This window comes from Tursiops truncatus, chromosome X, assembly GCF_011762595.2.
Source record: "Tursiops truncatus isolate mTurTru1 chromosome X, mTurTru1.mat.Y, whole genome shotgun sequence".
Taxonomy (NCBI): domain Eukaryota; kingdom Metazoa; phylum Chordata; class Mammalia; order Artiodactyla; family Delphinidae; genus Tursiops; species Tursiops truncatus.
The window spans coordinates 83,649,836-83,674,284 of NC_047055.1; the positions used below are offsets into that span (position 1 = coordinate 83,649,836).

General features: G+C 53.0%; 1 protein-coding gene across 4 annotated transcripts in view; it reads left to right on the forward strand.

The window, feature by feature from the left end:
* IQSEC2 (IQ motif and Sec7 domain ArfGEF 2) overlaps positions 1-24,449 on the forward strand; it is a 76,256-nt gene extending 51,807 nt beyond the window's left edge. For 3 of the 4 annotated variants that reach the window (XM_033849211.2, XM_073799341.1, XM_073799340.1), the window contains 13 exons: positions 4,687-4,948; positions 6,225-6,626; positions 9,050-9,945; positions 11,310-11,471; positions 11,927-12,049; positions 13,039-13,205; positions 15,500-15,639; positions 16,418-16,543; positions 18,406-18,505; positions 19,058-19,219; positions 20,826-20,999; positions 21,487-21,536; positions 22,141-24,449. In XM_033849211.2, the coding sequence (XP_033705102.1) occupies positions 4,687-4,948; positions 6,225-6,626; positions 9,050-9,945; positions 11,310-11,471; positions 11,927-12,049; positions 13,039-13,205; positions 15,500-15,639; positions 16,418-16,543; positions 18,406-18,505; positions 19,058-19,219; positions 20,826-20,999; positions 21,487-21,536; positions 22,141-23,106 (3,730 nt within the window). In that variant the 3' untranslated portion in view covers positions 23,107-24,449. The remainder of the gene's footprint in view (positions 1-4,686; positions 4,949-6,224; positions 6,627-9,049; positions 9,946-11,309; positions 11,472-11,926; positions 12,050-13,038; positions 13,206-15,499; positions 15,640-16,417; positions 16,544-18,405; positions 18,506-19,057; positions 19,220-20,825; positions 21,000-21,486; positions 21,537-22,140) is intronic. The other variant, XM_033849208.2, reaches the window with a different exon arrangement.

A 24,449-nucleotide genomic window follows, 5' to 3' on the forward strand; every position in this document is an offset into this window, starting at 1 on the left:
CACCTCACCACTGCCCCATGAAGCCTTCGAGGCAGGGGAACTAGCACAGGCTCTGGGCTTTGAATCCCTGTTCTGCCACTTGCTAGTCCTGAGACCTTTGGCATCACTTTCCCCCTCAGAGCCTTCTCCTCACCTGCAAAATTGGAATCCTAATTCTTCCTTCACATTTGCCATGCAGTTAAAATAATGTGCAGAAAATGCCTGACACAGGGAAGGTGCGCTGTAAGTGCGAGTTTATTTTTATTCCGCTCAGCACCCCTGCCCCACCCCGCAGCAGGAGGAATCTCTCCTGAGCTCTCCTAGCACTTCCTCCGTTCCCCAGCCCTGAGAACTTTCAGCTTTATACTGTGGTTAGTTGTGTAACGTGATTTATTCCCCCCGCTGCAGAGGATGCTCCCCAGTTTCCCTCACAGAGTAGCCCAGCAGACAGCACACATGGGTGCACGTGTGCGCGTGTGTGTGTTTTCTTTGCTCCTGTTCCCGGCTGGGAGGAGTCCCAGAGAGGTAGATCTCCCAGGCCCTTTCTGAAGTGCAGGAATCCAAAGAGGGAATTGCATTTTGAGCTCCACGCGGATGAGAAACTGAGGTGCATAGAGGTAAAGGGACACACCCAGGCTCACACAGCGGATAAATGGCTGTCAGGACCTGAACCTAGGTCTGCCCAGCTTCTTATTGCACAACATGTTCTCTGTGTGTGTGTTTGTGTGTGTGTGTGTGTGTGTGTGTGAGAGAGAGAGAGAGAGAGAGAGAGAGAGAGAGAATGAATATGAGTCTATGTGAGATGTAAGAAAGAGAAGAGAGATTTTTCCATGTGATCAGCATTTGCCACGCAGTTAAAATAATGTGCAGAAAGTGCCTGACGCAGGGAAGGTGCGCTGTAAGTGCGCTGAGTGTTTGGGAGTTCTGAGTTAAGGGATCCCACGTCCCCAGGTCCCATTTCTTTAGCAGTGTGTATGATGCCCTCCAGCTCTGTCCTTTTTGGGGGGCTGTGTTGACAGCCTGACCTCCCTGCCACTATTACCCTTGCAACCAAAACAGAAGGGAGAGGAGAACTGCCAAAGGGTAGAGGGCCAGGGGCAGCATGGGGCTAGAAGTGGGGATAGGCAACAAGATGTCATGTCATGAGAAGACAGCCTAGGCCCTGGGTTTGCATCCTGACTTTCTCACTTAATAGCTGTGTTACCTTGAGCAAGTTTACATCACCTCTTGCCTCAGTGTCCTCATCTATAAAATGGGGCTAATGGTGCCTGCCTCAGTAAATTGTAAGGCTTCAATGAGCTAATTAATGCCTTTGCCCTAGGGATGGAGGTGACTCTAGGATCCTATGGCAGCACAGAGGAGGGGCCTGTAAGCAATCCTGTGTGAAGGGCTCAGGCAGGCATGGAAGGGAACACCCGAGCTAAATGTTGAAGGGTGAGCAGGAGGTAGCCAGGTTGGGGTAAAGGGGCAGAAGGTATATGAGGCAGAGGTCCGGTCAGGAGAACCATCCTCAGCTATGGTAAGGAAGCTGGAGGTTATCCTATGGATGATTATTCCTGTAAAACCTAAGTAGATCACGCCCCTCCTCTGCTCATCTCAATCAGAGCAAAAGCCAAAGTCTTTTTCGTGGGCTCAATGCCCTTCACAATTTTGCCCCAATTACCTTTCTGATCTTATCTTCTATCACTCTCCCCTCGTTTACTCTGCTCCAGCTTCACTGGCCTCCTGGCTGTTCCTCAAACATGCCAAGCACAGTTCTATCTCAGGGCCTTTGCACTGGCTCTACCCTCTGTCTGGACTGCTCTCGTGTCAGATAACCACACCGCTCACTCCTTCACTTCCATCAGGGCTCTGATTATATGCCATTTATTCAAAAAGCCCTTCCCTGACCACCGCGTCTAAAACAGCACCTTTAATCACCCTGCTGTATTTTCCTTCCTAGCACTTCTCTCTACCTGAAATGATAGTATATATTTATAGTCTTCTTCTCCCACTAGAATGTCACTTCCACGAGGGAACAAATCTTACACGTCTTGCTCACAATTGTATTTCCAGCACCTAGCACTGTGCCTGGCATGTAGAAGGGGTTCAGTTGTTGTTTGTTGAATGAGTTATGAGAAGCCATGGAAGGGTTTTAGTGGGGGAGCAAAACGGTCAGATTTCTACTTTGGAAAGCTCTCTCTGGCCACAGGATGGAGAACGGATTGGGACGAGGAGACTGGAGGCTGAGGTCAAAGTTCAGGTGAGAGGATATATTACCGCAGCCGCCAGAGCTCATTCACTGACTTCCTCCCTCCAGAAGCTTTCATTGAGCACCTACTCTGTTCCAGGCCTTGTGCTCTGTGCTAGCGGAGAGGTTACCAAATTCTCTTCCTGTGCTGGGATTCTGGGAGTCAGGAACACAAATAGCTGTCACGCTTTGCCAAAGCTAACCTGCTCCATAAAAAGAAGGACAGACATGTGCTGTGTGTGGGAGCCCTGAACAGGATCAGCAATCATTTCTGGCTAGAGGTGGGCTTCGGGAGGGCTTCTTAGTGGTGGCATATGACCTGAATCTTGATGGCACTAGGGTGTGGGGGGGTTCTCAGATTGCAGATGGCAGAAGATGATAGGGATGGCATTGCAGGTAGAAAGTACTGTATGAGCAGTTTGGGAGGTGGAAAGGACAGGAGTATTGGGGAGAAACAGGATTTGGGCTGGCTGGAGGGAAGGGTTCATGGGGTGGGGGGCTGGCAGCCAACCCTGCAGTATGGCTTAATGTTTAAGACTGTGAGCTCTGGAGTCAGACTGCCTGGATTTGAATCCTGGCTGTATCATTAATAGCTGTGTGACTACAGATACATTACTAACCTCTCAGTTTCTTTATGTGTAAAATGAAGACGAATAACAATACCTACCTCATAGGGTTGTTTTGAAGAGTAAACAAGTTATTAAATGTGAGGTGGTAAGAACAGTGCCTTACTAAACATTAGCTACTGTATCTTGGAGAAGCCTCAAATGCCACAATAAGGAACTTGGGCTATCTCTTGTGGGCAGTGGGAACCATGGATGGTTCGTGAACAAAGGAGACGACAGTTGATCAAAACTGGGAGCCATGTGCTGGGAGGGGAGAGGTTTGAGAGGTTGGTGGGCAGGATCCTGCAGTCCTGAAGGGGCGAAGAGGAGCATCTTAGATGCCTGGGGGGCGCTGGGCTGGGTCTGACCCCTGAAGGGGGACTTCACAGGCCCCAGAGGACCAGAAGGAGAGAGCATCTGGGCAGGGCAGCCCCTCAGTCTGTTTCCGCCCGCTCCTGACAGTGTAGCAGATTAACACTTAGGAGGGTAGAGGGTGAGCAGTGGGCGGGAGCCTCCACCAGGACAGAGCCAGCGCCAACGCTGTAACCCACCACACCCAGCCCCCAGACCAAAGTGCTCTTCTCTGCCAGGCTGGCAGGCCCGTTGTAGCTCAAGCTCCTGAAACGGTAGGGAGCCCCCCTCCACCCACCCCAGCTTGCCCCCGTTCTGGTTCTGCGCCCTGGGCCTCTGCAAGTAGGGGCTGGGGAATGGCCCCTTAACCCTTTCGCCAGCCAAGAGCCCCCTCACCCCCGTGCCTGCCGGCCTCAGCCACATCTATTCTCCCCACAACCCCCTCCATGCCTCCCCCTGCCTGTCGCCCCCTCCCAACCCCCCTCCAGTGTTCCTGTCTCTGCGGCTGCTCATCGTGCCTGCCCAGCTCAGGGCGCCTGGGCTCTGTCGCCACCTGAGTTCCCTGGCAGCCTGGTTGCCATGGCACCGTGGGAGCAGGTGTGGCAGAACAACAGCTCCGGGTAACCAGGGCGGGCAAGACCCAGTGCCCAGCTCCTACCACTCTTCAGCCTTGAGACCCTCGTCCCCCTCCCCCAGCTGAACAGAGGAGGCCATGAGGAGAACAAGGAAGTTGCCCCACAGGGCAGCTCTTTACCTGTGAGGATGCTGGATGGGAGGTGCCTCCCACTGTCACTGAGCCCGTGTCCTGGCGGCCAGGGAACCCTGGGAACTGGCCAAGCCCGGAGTCCAGGCCTCTGAGGGCAGAGGCAGGGCTGTAGGGGGCAGGGCTGGGCGAGCAGGGGAGAGCCTAGATGTGCAGGATGTGGGAGTGGGCCTCAGGCCTGGGGACAGTGCTGATCGGGGGTGGTGCTGGGGATAGGGCTGGGAGGGATGCATGTCTCGTCTTGTCTCCTCTTGGGGACAGAGCTGTGAGGGGAAGAGGTCTGGGGGGGGTGGAGATACAAGGGAATTGGTCCCTCGGGGGAGGAAGGGTTTGGGGATGGAGCTGTTAAGGGGCTGAGATGATTAGAAAAAGGAACTTGAGGGGACAGGAGTGGGAGGAAACTGGTCTGAGGATAAGGCTGTGAGGGGACATGGCCACGAGGGGACCAGGCTGTGAGAGTAGAGTAGGACTGGGGACAAGACTGTGAGAAGACATGGCTGGAGGGAAAGGAGTCTAAAAGGATGGAGCTGTGAGGGAACAGGGCTGAAGGGGCGAGGACAGGACTGTGAGGGCAGTGAGGAGACTACTTGGGGGGGTAGGACTCCCCTCTGGCCTTTAAGTATTGGGGTCCTTGTATCTGTGAGGACGCTGGGGAGGATGGGGTTGTGGGAAGGGATCTGGTCCACCCACTCTCAGTCTGGCCCAGCAGCCCTGTCTCCTGTTTCAACATCCTGGCTCATCTTATCTCATCCCCACAGTGTGGAGGGTGATGCCCCAGGCAGTGACCTGAGCACAGCGGTTGATAGTCCCGGGAGCCAACCCCCCTACCGGCTGAGCCAGCTGCCCCCCACCAGCAGCCACATGGGGGGCCCCCCTGCTGGGGTGGGCCTTCCCTGGGCTCAGCGGGCTCGCCTCCAGCCAGCCAGTGTTGCCCTGAGGAAGCAGGAAGAAGAGGAGATAAAGCGCTCCAAGGCCCTGTCGGACAGCTATGAACTCTCCACGGACCTGCAGGACAAGAAGGTGCCGACGAGATGGCTCTGGCCGGGAGTGGGGGTGGGGGTGGGGGTGTGAGAGGACCAAGGGAGGGATTGGAATGTGGCACTCAAAGGTGGTGTCCAGGGAGGGATAGTGAGACTAGAACAGGAGAAGACTGGCTCCAGAACCCTTCACCCTACTAGGGCCTCACTGACCCATTCACCATCCATCCACTGAGTCTTGAATTCACTCAGCAAACATTGAGGGAGCTCCATGCTGGGCACTGGAGATGTAAAGATGAAACACCTGGACCTAGTCCTCAAAAATCTCAGTGTAAGGGGAGAAGCACACACATAAATTGACAAGTTCAGAACAGTGTGTTACAAAATATCACATGTATCACACAAGGTATTGTTTAGCTACAACAGGGGGACACAAAATACTAATGTACAAAAGAAAAAAACTGGAAGGACATATCCCAAAATGTAATTGTGGTTATGCCAGGTGTTGGGACTTTAGGTGAACCAAACTTCCTCCCTTCCTTCCTTCCTCCCTTCCTTCCTTGCTCCCTCCCCTCCCTCCCTCCCTCTCCCCCTGTCCTCCCCCCTTTCTTCCTCTCTCTTTCAATTTTCCTTCCTTCCTTCCTCGCTCCTTCCTTCCTCGCTCCCTCCCTCCCTCCCTCTCCCCCTGTCCTCCTCCCTTTCTTCCTCTCTCTTTCAATTTTCTTTCCTTCCTTCCTTCCTCCTTTCCTTTTTTCCTTCCTTTCTTCCCCCCCTCTCTTCCCCTCTCTTTCTCCTTCTTGCTTTCAATTTATGTCTTCCTTTCTTTCCTTTTTTGGCTTCTCTGTGTTTTTTCTTTTCTTATTTTAAAATACTGAACATCTACTTCTTGTAAATAAAAAAAGAGGGGCTTTCCTGGTGGCGCAGTGGTTGAGAGTCCGCCTGCTGATGCAGGGGACATGAGTTCGTGCCCCGGTCCGGGAGGATCCCACATGCCGCAGAGCGGCTGGGCCCGTGAGCCATGGCCGCTGAGCCTGCGCGTCCAGAGCCTGTGCTCCGCAACGGGAGAGGCCACAACAGTGAGAGGCCCACGTACCGCAAAAAAAAAAAAAAAACAAAAAAAAAAAAACCACAGTTCAGTCCCGTGTGACATGTGCTATCTGAGATTAAAGTGAGAACACGACACTGAGAACCCAGCCTGGCGCATCCAGGCAGCTGTAAGCAGTTAGCTGTGACTCGGGCGGTGGTGTGGTTGAGGCCCAGGGAGATGAGGAGGCTGTAGTGAGTTTCTGACCTTGTTCCCCTCCACCCTCCCCTGCCAGGTGGAAATGCTGGAGAGGAAGTATGGGGGCTCCTTCCTGAGCCGCAGGGCTGCCAGGACCATCCAGACGGCCTTCCGTCAGTACCGCATGAACAAGAACTTTGAGCGGCTCCGCAGCTCAGCTTCAGAGAGCCGCATGTCCCGCCGCATCATCCTTTCCAACATGCGGATGCAGTTCTCCTTTGAGGAATATGAGAAGGCACAGAACCCCGCGTACTTCGAGGGCAAGCCTGCCTCGCTGGACGAGGGTGCCATGGCTGGTGCCCGGAGCCACCGGCTTGAACGGGGGCTCCCATATGGAGGCTCCTGTGGAGGGGGCATCGATGGTGGGGGAAGCTCCGTCACCACATCTGGAGAGTTTTCTAATGACATCACAGAGCTTGAGGACTCCTTCTCCAAACAGGTCAGCATCCCTGAAAAGGGCCTTTCCTCCCCATCCCTGTGCTCTGGCTACTCCTACGCCTTTTTACCTGTACTTCAAACCGAAAGAAGTTGCCCAACAAGCTTTTGATAACAACGAATAGCTACCATCTGCGTAGGGACTGTGAGAATAATGAGAAAGGATTGGCAAGAGAAAAATTATATCGTTTAAACAAGCAAGTTAAAAATCTGGGTGTCTAGAACACATAAGAAAATTAAAGTTCTCACTCTTTGGAACGTGAGCCACTATCAGATAAAGGCCTAACAGGTGATGAGCTCCTACTCTGTACCAGGTGCTGTATATGCCTCATAATGACCTTCCAGACCGGTGTTGTTATCCTGGTTTTACAGGGGAGGAGACTGAGGCTCTGTGGCCCTGAGAGGTGAAGTGACTTCCAAACTGGATTGGAACTCAGCTCTGACTGGTTCCAAAGGTTTCCCTTATACCATACGGCCATGGACCAGGCTCTGTGCTGGGCGCCATGTGGGAGACAGATGAACCGGCCAGGGTTCTTTTTCTCAAGGATCTCCCCAAGCCAGTAGGAAATAGCAGACACATGTGCACAGGACTGTCTCCTGAAAGAATGTGCTCAGAGCCATGAGAAGGGATCACATGGGAACCCAGAGGAGGGAGAGGAAACTTTCTTCTGGGAGGACCAGGCAGGCTTCTTTGAGGAAACAGCACTGGACCTGGGCCTTAGTAGACAGTTAAGAGTTAGCAAGTTAGAGATAGTCGGGAGGGTGTTGCTTGCATAGGCATTGCATCAGCAAAAGCAGGAAAGGGTGGGAATGTAACCGGCAGTGATAGTGGTAGGAGATCACTCTAGGCTTGTGGTGTGTCAGCATAGCTGATCAGCTGCAAATCCCAGTTTTGCTATTTCCGAGCTATGTGACCTTGGGCAAACTGTTTAACCCCACTGAAACATGATCAATAAAATAGAGATAAGACCTTCTTTTTAGAGCTGTTTGGAAGGTTCAGTTCAGCTAGGTAGTATATCTGAAAGCACGTAGTACATGGTAGCTGCTAAGTACATGTTAGTTTCCTTCCTAAAACCAAAGAGGTATTTGGCAGAAATTGTTGAATGAATGAATAAAAGAAAGTTTATAAGAGAAGAAGTTATTCTGCTCTAACCTCTGTGATCTGGCCCTGCCATAAACCTGGGCATGCTTCCCTGGAGGTGTGTTGGGGGGGGGGGGCAGGGGCGGGTAGAGGGAAGGAAAGAAGTATTAAAGGGAAGATCTAAATCAGTCATTTATTCATTCATACAACACATTTAATTGAACATCTCTTCTGTGTCAAGCAATGTGTGTCGAGCTGAGCTAAAAAGAGAGAAACCTGGCCTGGACCCATCCCTCAAGGGGGTAATGGAGCATTGGGCTCACAATCTGGCCTGGGCCCAACTCTCAGTGCTATTCAAGTCTGATGGGGAAGTGTATTCATTATCTATTGCTGCATAACAAATGACCCCAAAATTTAGTAGCTTAAAACTGAATGTAAAGACGGAGCTTAAACAACAAATAGTTTTTGAGGGCCAGGAATCTCAGAGTGGCTTGACTGGTTATTCTGGTTCAGGGTCTCTCATGAAGCTGTGATCAAGCTGTAGGGCAGGACTGTAGTCTCTGAAGACTTGACTGGGGCTGATGGGTCTGCTTCCAAGCTCACTTTCTTGGCTGTTGGCAGGAGGATTCAGGGCCTTACCACGTGGGCCTCTCTATAGGACTGCTCACGGTGTGGCTTTCCCCAGAGTGAGGGGTCTAAGAGAGGGAGCACAAGTGAGTGAGAGTGCTCAGGATGGAAGCTGCAGTCTTTCATAACCTAATCTCAGAAGTGACATCCCATCACTGCTGCCGGATGCTGTCAGTCCCATAGACCAACCCTGGGATACTATGGTACACGAGGGTGTGAATACCAGGAGGCAGGGATCATTAGGGGCCAGTTGGGAGGCTGAAAACCATAGGCAGAGTTACCAGCCATGGTCCAGATTCTCGAGGCTAAATATTATGGATTTCCTAAGAGAGAACCAGACAGAGGGCTCTGGGAGCCCAGAGGCAGCTGGGATTTTGGTTTACCCTAAGGGAAGGCAGAGGCAGGAATGTGGCTTGGATCAGGGAGGAGGTGGCATTTGGCTTGGGTCTACATGGACATGAAGGAGGTATTGGGATATCTGAGAAGGGAACTTGTGGGCATTAGTTCCAGCTCCTGTGAGCTCACAGTGGCTCCCTGGGAGTTATTTTATATGCTGCAGAGAATCTGTGGAGGTCGGGGAGGGGAAGCCCTTTTTTTGGCTGCCCCACCAGGAAGATTCCCCCCTTTTTCTTTCCCTCCCTCCCTCATTCCCACCCTTCCACCATCCCACCATCCTTCATCTTTCCTCCCTTTCCCTCCTCCCCTTTTCTCCCATACAGGTAAAGTCTCTGGCTGAATCCATTGACGAGGCCTTGAACTGCCACCCATCGGGGCCCATGTCTGAGGAGCCAGGGTCAGCCCAGCTGGAGAAGCGAGAGTCAAAGGAACAGCAAGAGGACAGCTCGGCCACATCCTTCAGTGACCTTCCCCTCTACTTGGATGACCCAGTTCCCCCACCATCCCCTGAGCGACTGCCCAGCACAGAGCCCCCACCCCAGGGCCGGCCTGAGTTCTGGGCACCCGCCCCTCTCCCACCAGTTCCTCCACCAGTGCCACCAGGGACCCGGGAAGATGGTAGCCGTGAGGAAGGCACTCGCAGGGGTCCTGGGTGCTTGGAATGCCGGGATTTCCGGCTGCGAGCTGCCCACCTTCCCCTGCTTACTATTGAGCCTCCTAGTGACAGCTCCGTGGACCTGAGTGACCGCTCAGATCGCGGCTCTGTCCACCGTCAGCTCGTGTATGAGGCTGATGGCTGCAGCCCCCATGGGACCCTGAAGCACAAGGGGCCACCAGGCAGGGCCCCGATCCCACACCGCCACTACCCAGCCCCGGAGGGCCCAGCCCCAGCCCCGCCAGGGCCCCTGCCACCAGCCCCCAACAGTGGCACTGGGCCCAGTGGTGTGGCTGGGGGTCGGAGGTTGGGGAAGTGCGAGGCAGCAGGCGAGAACTCTGATGGTGGAGATAATGAGAGCCTTGAGAGCTCCAGCAATTCCAACGAGACCATCAACTGCAGCTCTGGCTCCTCTTCGCGGGACAGCCTGAGGGAGCCTCCAGCCACCGGCCTGTGCAAGCAGACTTACCAGCGGGAGACCAGGCACAGCTGGGACTCGCCAGCCTTCAACAATGACGTGGTGCAGAGGCGGCACTACCGAATCGGCCTCAACCTCTTCAATAAGTACGTGCTCCCGTTCCCACTCCCTCACCCCTTCCTACCCTGCTGCGGACACTTTGACCCCTGGAGGCAGTGATCCTGCTGCCACTATCCTCTCATTTTGTGGATGGTGTTTCTCTTCAGCTGTTCAGGGAAAAGAATTGGCAATAGGGTGACAATAGTAGAAAGCTGCCCCCACCCCCATGAGAGGCAGTTCTGGTCCTAGTTCTGCTTCTGACTGGCTGTGTCATCTTGGGTGAGATGCTTCCCTCTCTGGGCCCTAGTTCTCTGTCTATAGGATGGATGGATTCTGAACTTTGGGTTGCCCACCTTCCATTTTTGGTAGGGAAGCGATGTGGTGTATAAAGAACCCTGTTCTCAGAAACGGGAGACTTGGGCCAGACTCACTGGGTAGCCCTGGGCAAGGTGTGTCCCTTCCTTGGGCTTCAGTGTTTCTATCTATTAACTAGCAGGGTGTGGATATTTGAGGTGTTGGGGGCAGGGTGCTGTGTTGGACTAGTCAGTGACCAGGACCGAGCTCTTTCTAGGTACCTGGTCTTGTGCCAGGTGCTTAGCAATGGAATGGGAGTGTGACGTTTGATGAGAAAATAATTAGAAAACAAATGCTTAACATCTTCATAGCCTATGAGACACGGCCTTCTATATTTAGTTCTCAGGATAACTCAGGAAGGTTGGCAATCGTGTCCCTATTTTATAGAGAAGGAACTGAGGCTTGGAGAAGTAAAGGGAATTGTCCCAAGTCATGCGTAGTAAGTGATGGATCTGAGACTCCTGTGGCACCAAAGTCTTCCAAATTCTAGCCTCGTAGGACCCTAAGGCTCTGGGGTTCTGAATATGGGATAGCTCAGACCCAGATATGACCTAGTGGAAAATGGGGAGCAGCTTGTCTATAGAAACACTCACAGAGGCTGCGTGATACCTGTCCGAGTGGGATGTGGGATGAGGACAAAGTAATCTTTTCACTTCTCTCCTACTCTGAGGGTCTGTGACTCAGGGAGAAGGACTTAGCCTGGAACTCAGGCTTTCTCCCAGGACTCCTCGGTGCCTGTGAGGAATATGAAAGGTCCTGGCACACAGCAGGCTCTCATTAGATCTTAATTTTCTTTCAATTGTAGTGTGGCTCCAGTGCAGGAGGAAGTTGGGTTGAGGATACCTTGGAATTTTGAAGCACTGTGAAATGGGAAACTGTCTTCTTCTCCTTGGTCCTCAGTTTTCTCACCTGTACCATGAAGGGAGTGAACCAAGTTATATATTCGACTTCCTTAGTTCTCTGAGGACACGGTTGGGCCCAAAATTAGTTCAAGAAATGGGACGGGGGCAGAGTTCCAGGAGGACAGTCATCTCATCTACCTCCCCTCTTTCTGCAGGAAGCCAGAGAAGGGTATCCAGTATCTGATCGAGCGGGGCTTCCTGTCAGACACGCCGGTGGGAGTGGCTCACTTCATCCTGGAACGGAAAGGCCTGAGCCGACAGATGATAGGGGAATTCCTAGGGAACCGGCAGAAGCAGTTCAACAGAGATGTGTTGGAGTGAGGACCCCAGGCTGGGGCAGACTGGGCCAGGGGTTCCTGGAAAAGGAGGGCAGGAGGGAGATAAACTTTGCAAAACAGGATGAATAGACCTTCCTGCTCCCATACCTCTCTGCCGCAAAGAGATCTGATCTCTCTTGGAACTAGTCCTAAAGTCTTCTGGGTGGCCCCAGGCAAGGCATGCTTGTCCTTTGGCCTGCTTTGAGCCTCAGTTTTCCCATCCCTGATATGAGTGGGTTGACGGAACAGACCATTAGTAACCATGTGTCTGGCCTGGACTTTTTGGGATGGATTCCATTTCAGACGTTCTATCCTCATAAGTACTTGCTTAGGCCACAGGTCCAGATTTTGGAAGTCTATCAGTGGGGGGTTTGGTTCATTGGAGCAGGTCAGGGTGGGTCAGAGGTTTTCTGCAGGGAAATTGAGAGTTCCACACACCCTTCTCTGCTCCTCAGCTGTGTCGTGGATGAGATGGATTTCTCCTCCATGGATTTGGATGATGCACTCCGGAAGTTCCAATCCCATATCCGGGTTCAGGGTGAGGCCCAGAAAGTGGAACGACTCATCGAAGCCTTCAGGTGTGCCCACTTCCCACTCCTGAAGCTGCCCTTCCCTACTTTGGGGGGCAGTGTAGGACGTGTCTACAAGTCACCTCTCTGAGCGTTATACTTTCTTAACCAGAAAATGGAAGTTATAAATCCTACCTTGCAAGGCAGTTGTAAGGATCAGAGGTAATGTGCCTAAAGTATCCAGCTCAGCATCTGGGACATGGGCATCCAACAAGTGACAACAGCATCAGCAACAACAGCTTATATTCACTGAGCTGATACTGTGCTCGCCAGATATTGGGTACTGAGCTGGACACTTTACGTGATTATGTCAGTGAATACTCACAACAACCTGGTGAGGTAGGTGCTTCTCTTATTATTCCCATTTTGCAGATGAGAAATAGGAAGTTTAGAGAAGGTAAGTAACTAGCCCAGAGTCATGTGGTGAATAAGCAGTGGAACCAGTATTTGAACTCGTGTGTCTGACTCCATGACCCATGCCCTTAACTATTATCTTCCTCTGTGAATGCTTCGGGGATCAGGCATCAGACCTGGGTATAAACCCTGGGTCCACCACTTTGAGGTATTTAGAGGAGAAACAGAAGAGTTACTGAGAGCTTGTTTCCCAACATGGGAGAAGGATTTGCTTTGTAGTCAGAAAGATCTGCATTTTCATCCTGGTTTCACCATTTATCAGCTCTGTTGCCTTGGGCAAGTTACCTTACCACTTTGGACCTCAGTCACTTCATCTGTAAAATGGGGCTGCTACTAGCTACCTTGCAGGACTGTGATAGGATTACATGAGATAATGTACATAAATCCCCTGGCAAAACTCCATGAAAGGTAGCGGTTGTGATTTTTACATGCTAGTCTTGAGGAAACTCTGAAGAAAGACGAGAGACCCAAAGGGTTTGGGAGTATGTCTTGGAGGAAGGAGTTGGTGGTGCCAGATGGGAGGATAGTGGGTAGGTGGAGGTTACTGGTGCCTGACCCTGGCCCTGACCCCTCCTGTCCTGCAGCCAGCGGTACTGTGTGTGTAACCCAGCCCTTGTGCGCCAGTTCCGGAATCCAGACACCATTTTCATCCTTGCTTTTGCCATCATCCTCCTCAATACCGACATGTACAGTCCCAGCGTCAAGGCTGAACGCAAGATGAAACTAGATGACTTCATCAAGAACCTGAGAGGTGACCCCAGACCTCCCCATCAGCTTTCCCTATCTTTTACCTGGGAAGGGAAAGTGGGCTGGGTGGCAGGGGTGGGGAAGGAAGAGGGAGATCACATCTCCTCCCTGGAAATTAACCTGAATTTCTGCCAAGGCTGGATGTGCCCACAGCATTTACTTGTTAATTCACTCAAATAGTCATTTGTCCATCCATTCATTCCCACACTGAATACTGACTGATTAGGAGGTCCTGAACAGGAGGTACAAGCCCTGGCTCTTACGGAACTTACACTGATTCACTCACATGTCTGTTTACTCATCACTCCCTCTTTCCCTCCCTTGTTTATTTATGCCCATAAAGACTCGTTTATTTTAGGTACCCTTTCCTCCACTTATGCATTCATTTATTCACTCCACCAACCAGCCAGGCAGTTGACACTGGGTGCCTCATGTGTCCCAGTCCCTGTGGTGGGCGCTAAGGACTGGGGAGGGGCATCTGCCACAGTCCCTGCCCTAAGAGGGCTCCCGGTTTGTGGGAGAGATACCCAGCACAAGACAGGAAGTGAACTGTGATGTCAGGCCAAAAGTACAGTCAGAGCTCAGGGGAGAGAGAACCTACCTCCAACATGCTTCCTGGAGGAAGCAGTATTTTCATTTTCAGGTGGTTCTTGAAGGCACAGATAATGTGATGGAACAGTGATAGAGGAGGCTTACCTAGCAGTAAGAATAACAAAGGCACAGAGGTAGGAAAACGTTAAGTTGTTTGGAGAACAATCAAGAGGGGGTGGACAATCCAGTTGGTAAGGTCAGTTGGAAGCAGTATCCAGCAGCCTTGAGTGCCAGATGAAAGGCGTCACCTTGACCTTTTTTCTCAGTTTATTGTATCGATGTCAAGCCCTGCCTCTCACCAAAGAGCAGCCTACTAAAAATGGCACAGATGTTAGGATTATTTAGACAGAAATGAAAGAGGGAAGTATAATTGAGGAAAAACAAACAGACAAGACAAATTTGCTGACTGTCGCGGTTTGCACAATTGGGCTCTAAGCTCTCTGGCAGCTGAGGTAAAAAGGCGGTGTGATGAAGGCTGTTCCTTTAGCACCTGGTGTCCAAGGAGGAGGTGTGGCATTTCCAAAGGAGAAAACATTTTCTTTAGCGGAAGGTTTAGAGAGAAGAGTGAGTGGGCTTCGCTCAGCAGACAATCAGAAGGATGGTAGACTTGAGAGGAGGGAATTAGACAGATCAGAGGCCATCTGGAGCTGTCTCCCAGAATCCTGCCATTAGTCGTTCGTTTGTTCCTTCATTCATTTCATCCATTCTCCCTTCCCCCCTCCCTGTCTCTCTCTCTAGCTCTCTTTCTTTCTCTCTTTCTCTTTGTGTGTGTGTGTGTGTGTGTGTGTGTGTGTATGTATATGTGTGTATATGTATGTGTGTATACATATACATATTTTATATATGTATGTATATGTGTATATATTTCCCCCTCCAATTATTAAATAAATAAGCAAACAAACAAATGAAATAAATACCTGCTCATTCTGGAAATTTTGGAAATATAGGAAGTTATTAAAAATTTTAACCATCCAAAATTCTGCCCCCTAGAGGCAACCATGGTTGATATTTTGGTGTATTCTAGTCTTTTTTTCCTGTGCATATGTAACTTTTTCTACAGTTAAGATCAGGCTGTACATGCAATTTATTATCTTGCTCTTTTCACTTAACTTGCTACAGGAATTTTCTCATGCTTTTTTGATAAACATCAAATTTTTAATAGCTGTAAATTATTTTATGAAACAGGTATACTCAACTTTACTTAAGTATTCTGCTGTTAGAACTTAGGTTGTTTCAAATTTTTCCCATAAGTTGTACTTATACATATATCTTTGGACATATTTCTGAGTAATTCCTTAGAGTAGGTTCCTAGAAGAGGAATCACTGAATACTTAGGCTTGCCAAATTACCTTCCAAAATAGTTAACGTCAGTATATCTGCCTGCTTCCCTGAACTCTTACTAACACTGGATATTATCATTTAACATTATTTTTGCTAGTTAGAAAGGCCAAAAAAAGTGTCTGATTGTTTTAGTCACACTGTACTCTGAGTTGTTTAGATAAAATCCCCACCTTGGGGAAGAAAGCAACTGACTATCTTGAAGGGCCCCTTTCTTGGCCCGATCCTGACCAAGGGACCGAGGGCGCCCACTCCCTCCAGTCCTGGCCATTGTTATGGCCCACGCTTGGGTGTGGGGTGTTGTGGAGAATCCCTGCCACCCACTCCCCACATGTATACTATATATTCCTGTGTATTCCCTCCACCCAGGGGTTGACAACGGTGAAGACATCCCCCGAGACCTCCTGGTGGGTATTTACCAGCGCATCCAGGGGCGTGAGCTGCGGACCAACGACGACCACGTGTCCCAGGTGCAGGCCGTGGAGCGCATGATTGTGGGCAAGAAACCGGTAAGCGCCTTGGGAGACTGCAGAAGGGACAGGGTTTGGGAGGTGAGTCCATGCCCCTTTCTGAGCCCCAGGCTCCCCTCAACTGCCTAATGGAGTGGGTGGTGATGCATTCCTCAGGGGTGGTGGGGCAGGTTGAGTGAGATGCTCTATGGGAATGCATCTGGCACATGGCAAGGCACATCATGGGTGCTGTATAAACATTAGCATCCTTCACACCTCTGGTTTTGCCTGTCCATCCCGAGTGAGCAGCCAAGATAATAATTAGCTGATGACCAAAGCCAAGAACACACTCTAGTCTTTTAGTCAACAAACATCTACAGGTGCCTTTCCACTGAGCCCAGCATTTCAATTGGCACTGGGGACACAGATATGAATAAGATGTGATCTCTGTCCTTGGAAGCACTCCCAGACCGGGTGGGGAGGTGTCAGACAAAGACACAATACCTTCACCTTATAGTTAGGTTAATTTAGGGGAGTACACGGGAGGGAGAGGTCATTTTCAGCCCAGGGAGATCAGGAATGGCTTCTTGGAAAAGAGAACCCTAGAACTGGGGTTTGGAGGAGGGGTGGAATGTGGCCATAGGGAGCTGGGCAAGAAAGGCATTCCAGACACAGGGAGCTGCCGGGACAAAGATAAGCCGAGGCTTAGTTGCTTAGACTCGTGTGTCACAGTGACAGTGATATGTACCAGAGGTGAACTTCCTCTTGCAGTTAATGTTAAGATGCCTGAAGCTGGTGGGCTGGCCTTGCGGACACCTATTTCTTCATGCCTGTCTAGGTCCTGTCTCTTCCTCACCGTCGACTGGTTTGCTGCTGCCAGCTCTATGAGGTGCCAGATCCAAACCGCCCACAGAGGCTAGGGTTGCATCAGCGAGAGGTCTTCCTCTTCAACGATCTCCTTGTGGTATGAGCACTGAGGGGAGAAGGAGGGAAGGTGGTGAGCCTGGACCCCGGGTCTGGTGTGAACCATATTAACATTGGTGGGTGGAGGCGTGGCAGGTAAGGAGCTCTGCCATGTGATCTGAGTGCCTCAGCCCCTCCTTTACTTCACCATTTGGAGGATCCATTTGGAGGTAGTGGCAGCCACACGGGGGCAGAAAATGTGAGAACCAGGGCAGATGACAGGCTTACAATCTGGGAAGTGGTAGAAAAAGTCCCTGCCCACCTCAATAGCCCAGTGAGTTGGCTGGAGGAAGTGAACCTGTGACCCTGGGGTCAGTCTGAAACCTTCCGGTGGTCGGGCGGCTTGAAGTGATTCTTAAAACCGAGCTCATCACCAGTGTAGACGTGTGTCTTTTAGAACTAGGACTCTTAGGACTCTGCAGGTGGGAAGGGAAGTTCAGGGTCTCCTGTCCAACCTCTTGCCCCACGCAGGAGCCAGCTTCCTGCATGGCCCTCTGTTTGCATGAGTGCAGGCACAGAAGGCTGCCTTCCTCCAAGGCAGCCAGTTTCCCGTTCAGACAGCTCTGACTGCTAGAATCTTTGTGTCTCCCAGTGGGTTTCCTTCAATAATCTTCACTCAACCCTTGGGATCACAGAGAACAAGTGTTCTCCCTCTGCTCTGAGACAGCTCCTCAGGGGTTTGAGGACAGTGACCTGTCCTCCCTTGGTCTTCTGTCCTTTAGAGCAGGTCTCCCAACCTCGACACTATTGACATTTGGGGCAGATGTGGGATACTTTGTTGTGAGAGCTGTCCTGTGCATTGCAGCATGTTTAACGGCATCCCTGGTCTCTACCTACTAGGTAGCAGTAGTACTCCTCAACTAACAATGTCTCCAGACATTGATAAATGTCCTCTGAAAGGCAAAGTCACCTCTAGTTGAGAATTGCTGCTTTAGATGAAGCTCCTCCAGTGCCCTCTCTGAGCCTTTATTTCCTCCTCTATGAAGTAGAGCTAATCCCTATCTCAGGGTTGTCATGGGGATGAAATAAGAGGTTAGATGCGGACTAGCCTAACCCAGAGGAGGGCCTGGCCCACGCAGGTATTGAGTAAATGTTTCACCATCCATCATGTGCTGAAACCTGTGGGTGCCCAGCCCCATGCTAGGCACTGGGTTCCCAGAGATGAGGGAGACTCGGTCCTCGTTCTCGGGAAGCTCACAGTCTGAAGGGCTAAAAAGATGCTTCGCATAACTGTGCACTGTAACCATCCTGAAATCAAATCATGTGCTTTTAAACACCATTTGCAGGTGGTCTGAGGTGTTTACAACTTATATTAGCTCAGTCCAGAGTGCCCAAGTACTTGACAAAGACCTTGGTTGTTGAGAAGAAGACTCGTTAACTCTATACATTGCTTTATTGAAGATTGCTAATGTGCCCCGGGTCTGGTCCAGGTGGGCAAGATACATGAAATCCAGACTCCTCTTGGCGCTCCCAGTCCAGCAATCACACACTCAGAGTACTCTCCTAAAGCCTAGCAGTGAAAGGCACTGAACCAGCACTCTGGAAGCTCAGAAAGTGGTGGGAGATCTATGTGAGGTGTTAGAACAGGCTTCCTGGAGGGAGCAGCATTCAGTTAGTTCCTGTAAAAATCGAAAGTGCCTGTTGTGCATCATCATTACATCAGGAACTTGCATTTTTCTCCCGTCTTTCCTGTTCTGCTCCACAAGCTTCAGTTCGCCCCAGCTTGTGGGTATGTGTGTTTGTGTGTATATGTCTGTTAGTGGCAGTGGGGTAGAGGGGAGGGCAGCTGCAAGCAATAGGTGCCATGTGGAAATTCCCCACCCCAAACCCTGCCTCTTGTCTTTTTCCCCGCCCCTGCCGAAGGTCACCAAAATTTTCCAGAAGAAGAAGATCTTGGTGACGTACAGCTTCCGTCAGTCCTTTCCCCTCGTGGAAATGCACATGCAGCTCTTCCAGAATTCATGTGAGTCCCTTCTCGGATCCCAGCATCCCAAGAGTCTTTGCCGTGGCCCTCATGCTCATCCTTTTTCCACACCAACCTCCAGTTTTTGGACTCCTTTACAACTGGGCTAAGGTCTCCAAAGCACCTACTTGGTCCCAGGATGTAAGACAGGCCAGGGTGGAGTTTGACTTGTGCCCTGGGGAGCTATGGTCTGGCAGAGAACTGCAGCATGTATGTTTTTTGGTGGGCCAGAGGCATGGCGATCATGGTATGCATTGAAGGACTAAACCAGAGGAGCTTTGATGAGTGGCCTTCTGGGCAGCAGAAGCAATGTGAGTAGAGGTAGAGGCATGAGAAAAGGGGTTCTAGAGAGCAGCCAGAGTTCGGTCTGCCTTTACAACCCAGGGCCATGATTACCAGGAGTTTGGGGGCTTTGGAGCAAAGGGGAGCTGCTGCTGATGCTCATGCAGAGAAGAGGCTGGGTCAGAGTTGGACATTAGAAAAAATTATTTCACATATGAGCCACCTTGCTTCAGTCCTGACAGAGGTGCCTGACCTCCCCTCTCCCCACAGATTACCAGTTTGGGATCAAGTTGCTGTCTGCAGTACCTGGCGGGGAGCGCAAAGTCCTCATCATCTTCAATGCCCCCAGCCTCCAGGACCGGCTGCGCTTCACATCCGACCTGCGAGAATCCATCGCTGAGGTGCAGGAGATGGAGAAATACCGCGTGGAGTGTGAGTAGCCCAGCCACGTCTCCTTCCCCGTCTCCTGATACAGTGCCTTGCAAACACTAAGAATCCTGTCCTCTGAGAAGCTCAGAGTTGAGGGTTAGCTTGTCCAACCTTCCTACCCTCATTCCAGGAACACTTCAGCCTCTGCTTGAATAGCTTCAGTGACAAGGGGCTCATTAACCTCTCAGCCTCAGATTATTACTCCAAGCCCTAATTATGAGCCAACTCTTCCTTCTATTGAAAGGCAGCAGGGAAAAGAATCAGGGTATTGGAGGTAGGACTCTAGGTTCAGATGCCAGGTATGCTACTTATTATCTGGGTAAACTGGGGCAAGGTGCCTGACTCTCTGAGCCCCAATTTCTTCATACATGAAATTGGGGTGGTGAAATCTCCTTCGCAGAGTTGTGGAGATTCAATGAGATAAGGTGGAATGTGTGTCCTACGTGTTCGTAGGACATGAGTGTTGAACATCCTAGGTGTCCAACAAATGTTAGCCCCCATCCCAGCCTCTCCTTTCCTCTCCCCACATTCTAGTTCCCGAGCTGAGTCCTGGTGACCCATCCTCCCAGCCTCCAGGGGCCATATCAAGTCATTTTGATCATATATGATGGAAAATAGTGATTACATCTCATTCCTCCCAATGCCCTCTAAGTTTTCTCTTCTCCAGGCTAAGCAGTCACAGTTAAGTAACATGGTGTTAAGGAGAAAGAGGCAGGCAGAGAAAGACAGAGACAGAGACAGAGGCGGCGGACAGCTCCTCGGTGAGGCCTTCACAGTTCCAGGGTCTGCTGTGCTCCTCAGCAAGGCAGGGTCACTCATTCAGCTCACCAGATCCTTGAGACCCTGGGGACATTCAGAGAGAGGGTGAGCATGCCAGGCTGAGGGGAGGGTGATAGACAGAAGTCTCCGTGACCTCCGCAAGGAGGCAGGAGTGTAAGGCTGAGAGTATGGGCTCTGTACTCAGGCAGACCTGCTTCCAGAATGTCGCCTCCCCCACTTCCAGCTGTATGACCCTGGGCAATCTCTGTGACTTCTTGGATCCTCAGTTTCTTCCTCTGAAAACTGGCTACTAATACTTACCTCTGAACTGGTGTAAGGATTGAGAGAGATCAAGTACGCATAGCACCCAGCATACTGCTGGCACATGATAGATGATTTGATTCCCTTTGGTTTCCTGCTCCTGTCCTTCCAGGAGCCCTCTGCTCTGGAACAAGGTATCTGAGAATGGAGAAGGCTCTGGAGTGAGTGCCCTTCACTATAGGCTCGAAGGGCCTTCCTGCCCCTCCTGGGAACAAAGCAGCCAATGTAAAGCTCAGTTTTGAAAGGTAGGGGTGGTCTGGGAGACCAGGCAGGGAAGGGGAGAGGAGCCGGAGCAGCAGACACTGAGAGGGACAAGGGGAGACTGAGCCAGAGGAGATGGCACGAGACGGGCTGGGCGCCGCAGTGCTTAGGAGATGTAGCTGAGGTTTGGCCGTCCAGGGGGTGAAGCAGGAGGCCTGAGGACAGAGCAGGTGAGGAGGGGGAAGGCCCACGGAGGGCTGGGGTCAGTCAGGTGGCCTCTCACTCCTGTCCCTGACTTTCGCTCCCTGTCTCCCCACCTGCCACCCAGCGGAGCTGGAGAAGCAGAAAGGTATGATGCGGCCTAACGCCTCACAGCCCGGAGGGGCCAAGGACTCGGTGAACGGCACGCTGGCCCGAAGCAGCCTGGAGGACACGTACGGGGCAGGCGATGGGCTCAAACGGGGAGCGCTCAGCAGTTCCCTGCGAGACCTCTCTGATGCAGGCAAGTCTCCTGGGGCCCCTGCCCAGGCTGGGGAGCCGTGGGACCGGGTGTCCTCTTCGCCTCCTATCACTGACTGCCAGCCTTCCTTGCACCCGCCACACGTGCACGCACCCTGCCTTCATCCAGAGCCCTGGGTGCCGCGCCGCAGGGGGCCTGGGAGCCGGGTCAGAACAGGCGGAGCCCAGGGTTTGGGCCAGGGAGCGCGAATGGGGCCACAGTCTTAGCCCCGCTCTCTCGCCGCTCCACCTCTCCTCTCTTTCCTCTTCTGTCTGTCCAGCACCACCTCTCCTCCTCCTCCATCTTTTCCTCCTCTCGCTCCTCCTCCTCCACCTCTCCTCCTCCCCACCTCCCCCTCTTCAGCGGGGGAAAGGGAATAGGGGTGTCTGTCCCCGGGAGGGGCCCAGACCTGGTGCCCAGCTCTGGAGCCCAGCAGGGTGGGGAGGGGGGGTTGCTGCTCTGACGCTGGGCTCCTTGCTTGTGGGTGCAGGGAAGCGGGGGCGGCGTAACAGCGTGGGATCGCTGGACAGCACCATCGAAGTAAGTGCCAGCTCCTGCCCCACTTGTCCTCTGCATGAGCCCTGCCCCGCCGCCCGCGGAGCCCCAGAAGAGGAGGGGACCTGTTGCTTCCCCCTCTTCCCTGCCGGGAACCCTGCGGCTACTTCTCCCAGCCAACCACTCTCTCAATCTGTCCTCAACTCTGTCTGTCCTCACTCTGCCTGTCTCTCAGTCTATCTTCCACTCTCCCAAGCCCCCTCTCAACCCCAGGGCCGACTCCAAGTAGTGATGCCCTTGGAGTTGGGCCCAGAGAAGCTCTTACCTCCAAGTCCTGCTCTTTGACCCTGAGCAAGTCACTCTGTCTCTCTGGGCCTAACATGCTCCCTGTCTGCAAAATGGGGATGAGGAGGAGGTACTGCTAACTCTTCCTCTCCCAGCTGAGGCTCAGATGAGATAGTGGATGTGACAGCAGAGCTCTGCAAGCTGGGGGCGCTCCATGTACAAGTACAGGACTGTGACTTGGTTTTCATTATGCCGTGGGAGGGCCCTGTCTCCCCAGCTCCAGCCCTCAGGGACCGGGTGGAGTTTAGGGTTGGGGGTTTAGGACATCTAGACCGGCCTGACTTCCACCCCTCCCCCCTTCCAGGGGTCTGTTATTAGCAGTCCACGCCCTCACCAGAGGATGCCACCTCCGCCCCCACCCCCGCCGCCAGAGGAGTACAAGAGCCAGAGGCCCGTCTCCAACTCCTCATCCTTCCTGGGCTCCCTATTTGGAAGCAAGCGGGGCAAGGGGCCCTTCCAGATGCCACCACCGCCAACAGGCCAGGCCTCTGCCTCCTCTTCATCTGCTTCTTCCACCCACCACCACCACCACCACCACCACCACGGTCACAGCCACGGCGGCCTGGGGGTGCTGCCTGATGGGCAGTCCAAGCTCCAGGCCCTGCATGCCCAGTATTGCCAAGGACCGGGCCCGGCCCCGCCCCCCTACCTCCCACCTCAGCAGCCCCCTCTCCCCCCACCTCCTCAGCAGCCCCCGCCCCTCCCGCAGCTGGGCTCCATTCCACCGCCTCCTGCCTCAGCTCCTCCCGTGGGGCCGCATCGCCACTTCCATGCCCATGGCCCAGTCCCAGGCCCCCAGCACTATACCTTGGGCCGGCCAGGCAGAGCTCCCAGACGGGGGGCCGGAGGACACCCTCAGTTTGCTCCACATGGCCGCCACCCCCTGCACCAGCCCACCTCCCCCTTGCCCCTGTACAGTCCTGCCCCCCAGCACCCTCCAGCCCACAAACAGGGCCCCAAGCACTTCATCTTCAGCCACCACCCACAGATGATGCCAGCAGCAGGGGCCGCTGGGGGCCCTGGATCCCGGCCACCAGGGGGTTCCTACTCCCACCCCCACCACCCCCAGTCACCATTGTCACCGCACTCACCCATCCCACCCCACCCCTCCTACCCACCCTTGCCCCCACCCTCACCCCACACCCCACACTCGCCCCTGCCGCCCACCTCCCCCCACGGCCCACTGCACGCCTCTGGGCCCCCTGGCACGGCCAACCCACCCACTGCAAACCCCAAGGCCAAGCCAAGCCGGATCAGCACCGTGGTCTGATGAAGGGAGAGTGTGAGCTGGGGACTAGGGAGGTCTGGGGAATCTGCAGGAGAGGGGCCTCACACCCTCTCTGCTTCCTCAGTTTTTCCAAAACATATATACACATAGACATGTCCTCCTCCCCACTGCCTCCCTGCCTTGGGACCCCTCCTCTAACCCCCAACAGTCTCCATGGGATTTCCTTCCAGATTCGAGACTCCTTGCCACTTGAAGCCTATACGCAAGGCTCTCAAGCTCTGGGGAGTGGTGAGGACCTTTCAGAGATCCTCGTCCTCTTTCCTCTCTTCACCCTCCCCCCTCCCTTTCCCTGGAGGTCTAGTTGGGTGGCCTCAGACCTCCGGGCCAGTGTGAGCTCCCTGTCAGCTCTGGCTGGTGGGGAAGGGCAGGTGTCGGGAACAATGAGGGTGAAGGCTTCCCCAGGGCACCTCTGGCCGCGTAGGGCCAGGAGGGAGCTCTGTAGAGTTGTGGCCAAACCTCAGCTGGCTCGGCCCTCTCTCTGACCTCAGGGCCTGACCACGCACCTCCATGTGTCTCTCCACCTGCTGGAGGACATGGAGCGTCAGTGCACGCGGTGGGTGGGCCCCCACTTATGCTGGTCCCCAGGTGGGGCAGTGCATCCTCTTTGGAGCCAATCTCTGCCCTCTCTCCAGTGGGCCCCAGCCCAGACCTCTTCAGCTTCAGGACCTTGCCTCTCCTTGCAACGTTCTTATCCTGATCAAAGTCCAGACAGGTTTGGGGCGGGGGGGCTCAGGTCTGGGATGAGAAGGGCGCTGCCCTCCCTCACCCATATTGCATGCCCCCCATTCCCTCACACCTACCCCACCTACAGCTGAAGACAATGCACTTTATAGATATTGCCCACACACACCTTGCTGGGGCAGGGCACCCAGCATCAGCCCTGGGGAGAGGGGCTCCCAGAGGGCCACCGTGAGCCTGAGATGTCCTTCCTGAGGCAGAGATTGGAGCCATCAAAGTGGGGGCTGGGAGCCAGGATGCCTGAGTCCTTCTGTCCGTCAAACTCTCCGCTGCCTCTCCAGCCCTTTTACAGCCCTGTTTATTTATTATAAATATATTTTTTACAAGCCCCAGCTCCTCTTCTTGCCCCGCATATCCAGCTCCTTTCTCAGCTCCTGCCTCCCTCTCCCCTCTCCACCATGGGCTGCAGCACAGACAGACAGATAGACCCTGGCTGTATGAAGGGCCAGGGACCCCAGGGCTTGGGGGTGGGGAAGGGCAGCAGCGGGAGGGGCTGTATGGAGAGGAGCTGGGGTTTAGGCATTGTCTTTTTTCCTCCTTGTATATAAGAATGTATATTTGATGCCTCATAAAAGACCTTGTGCTCA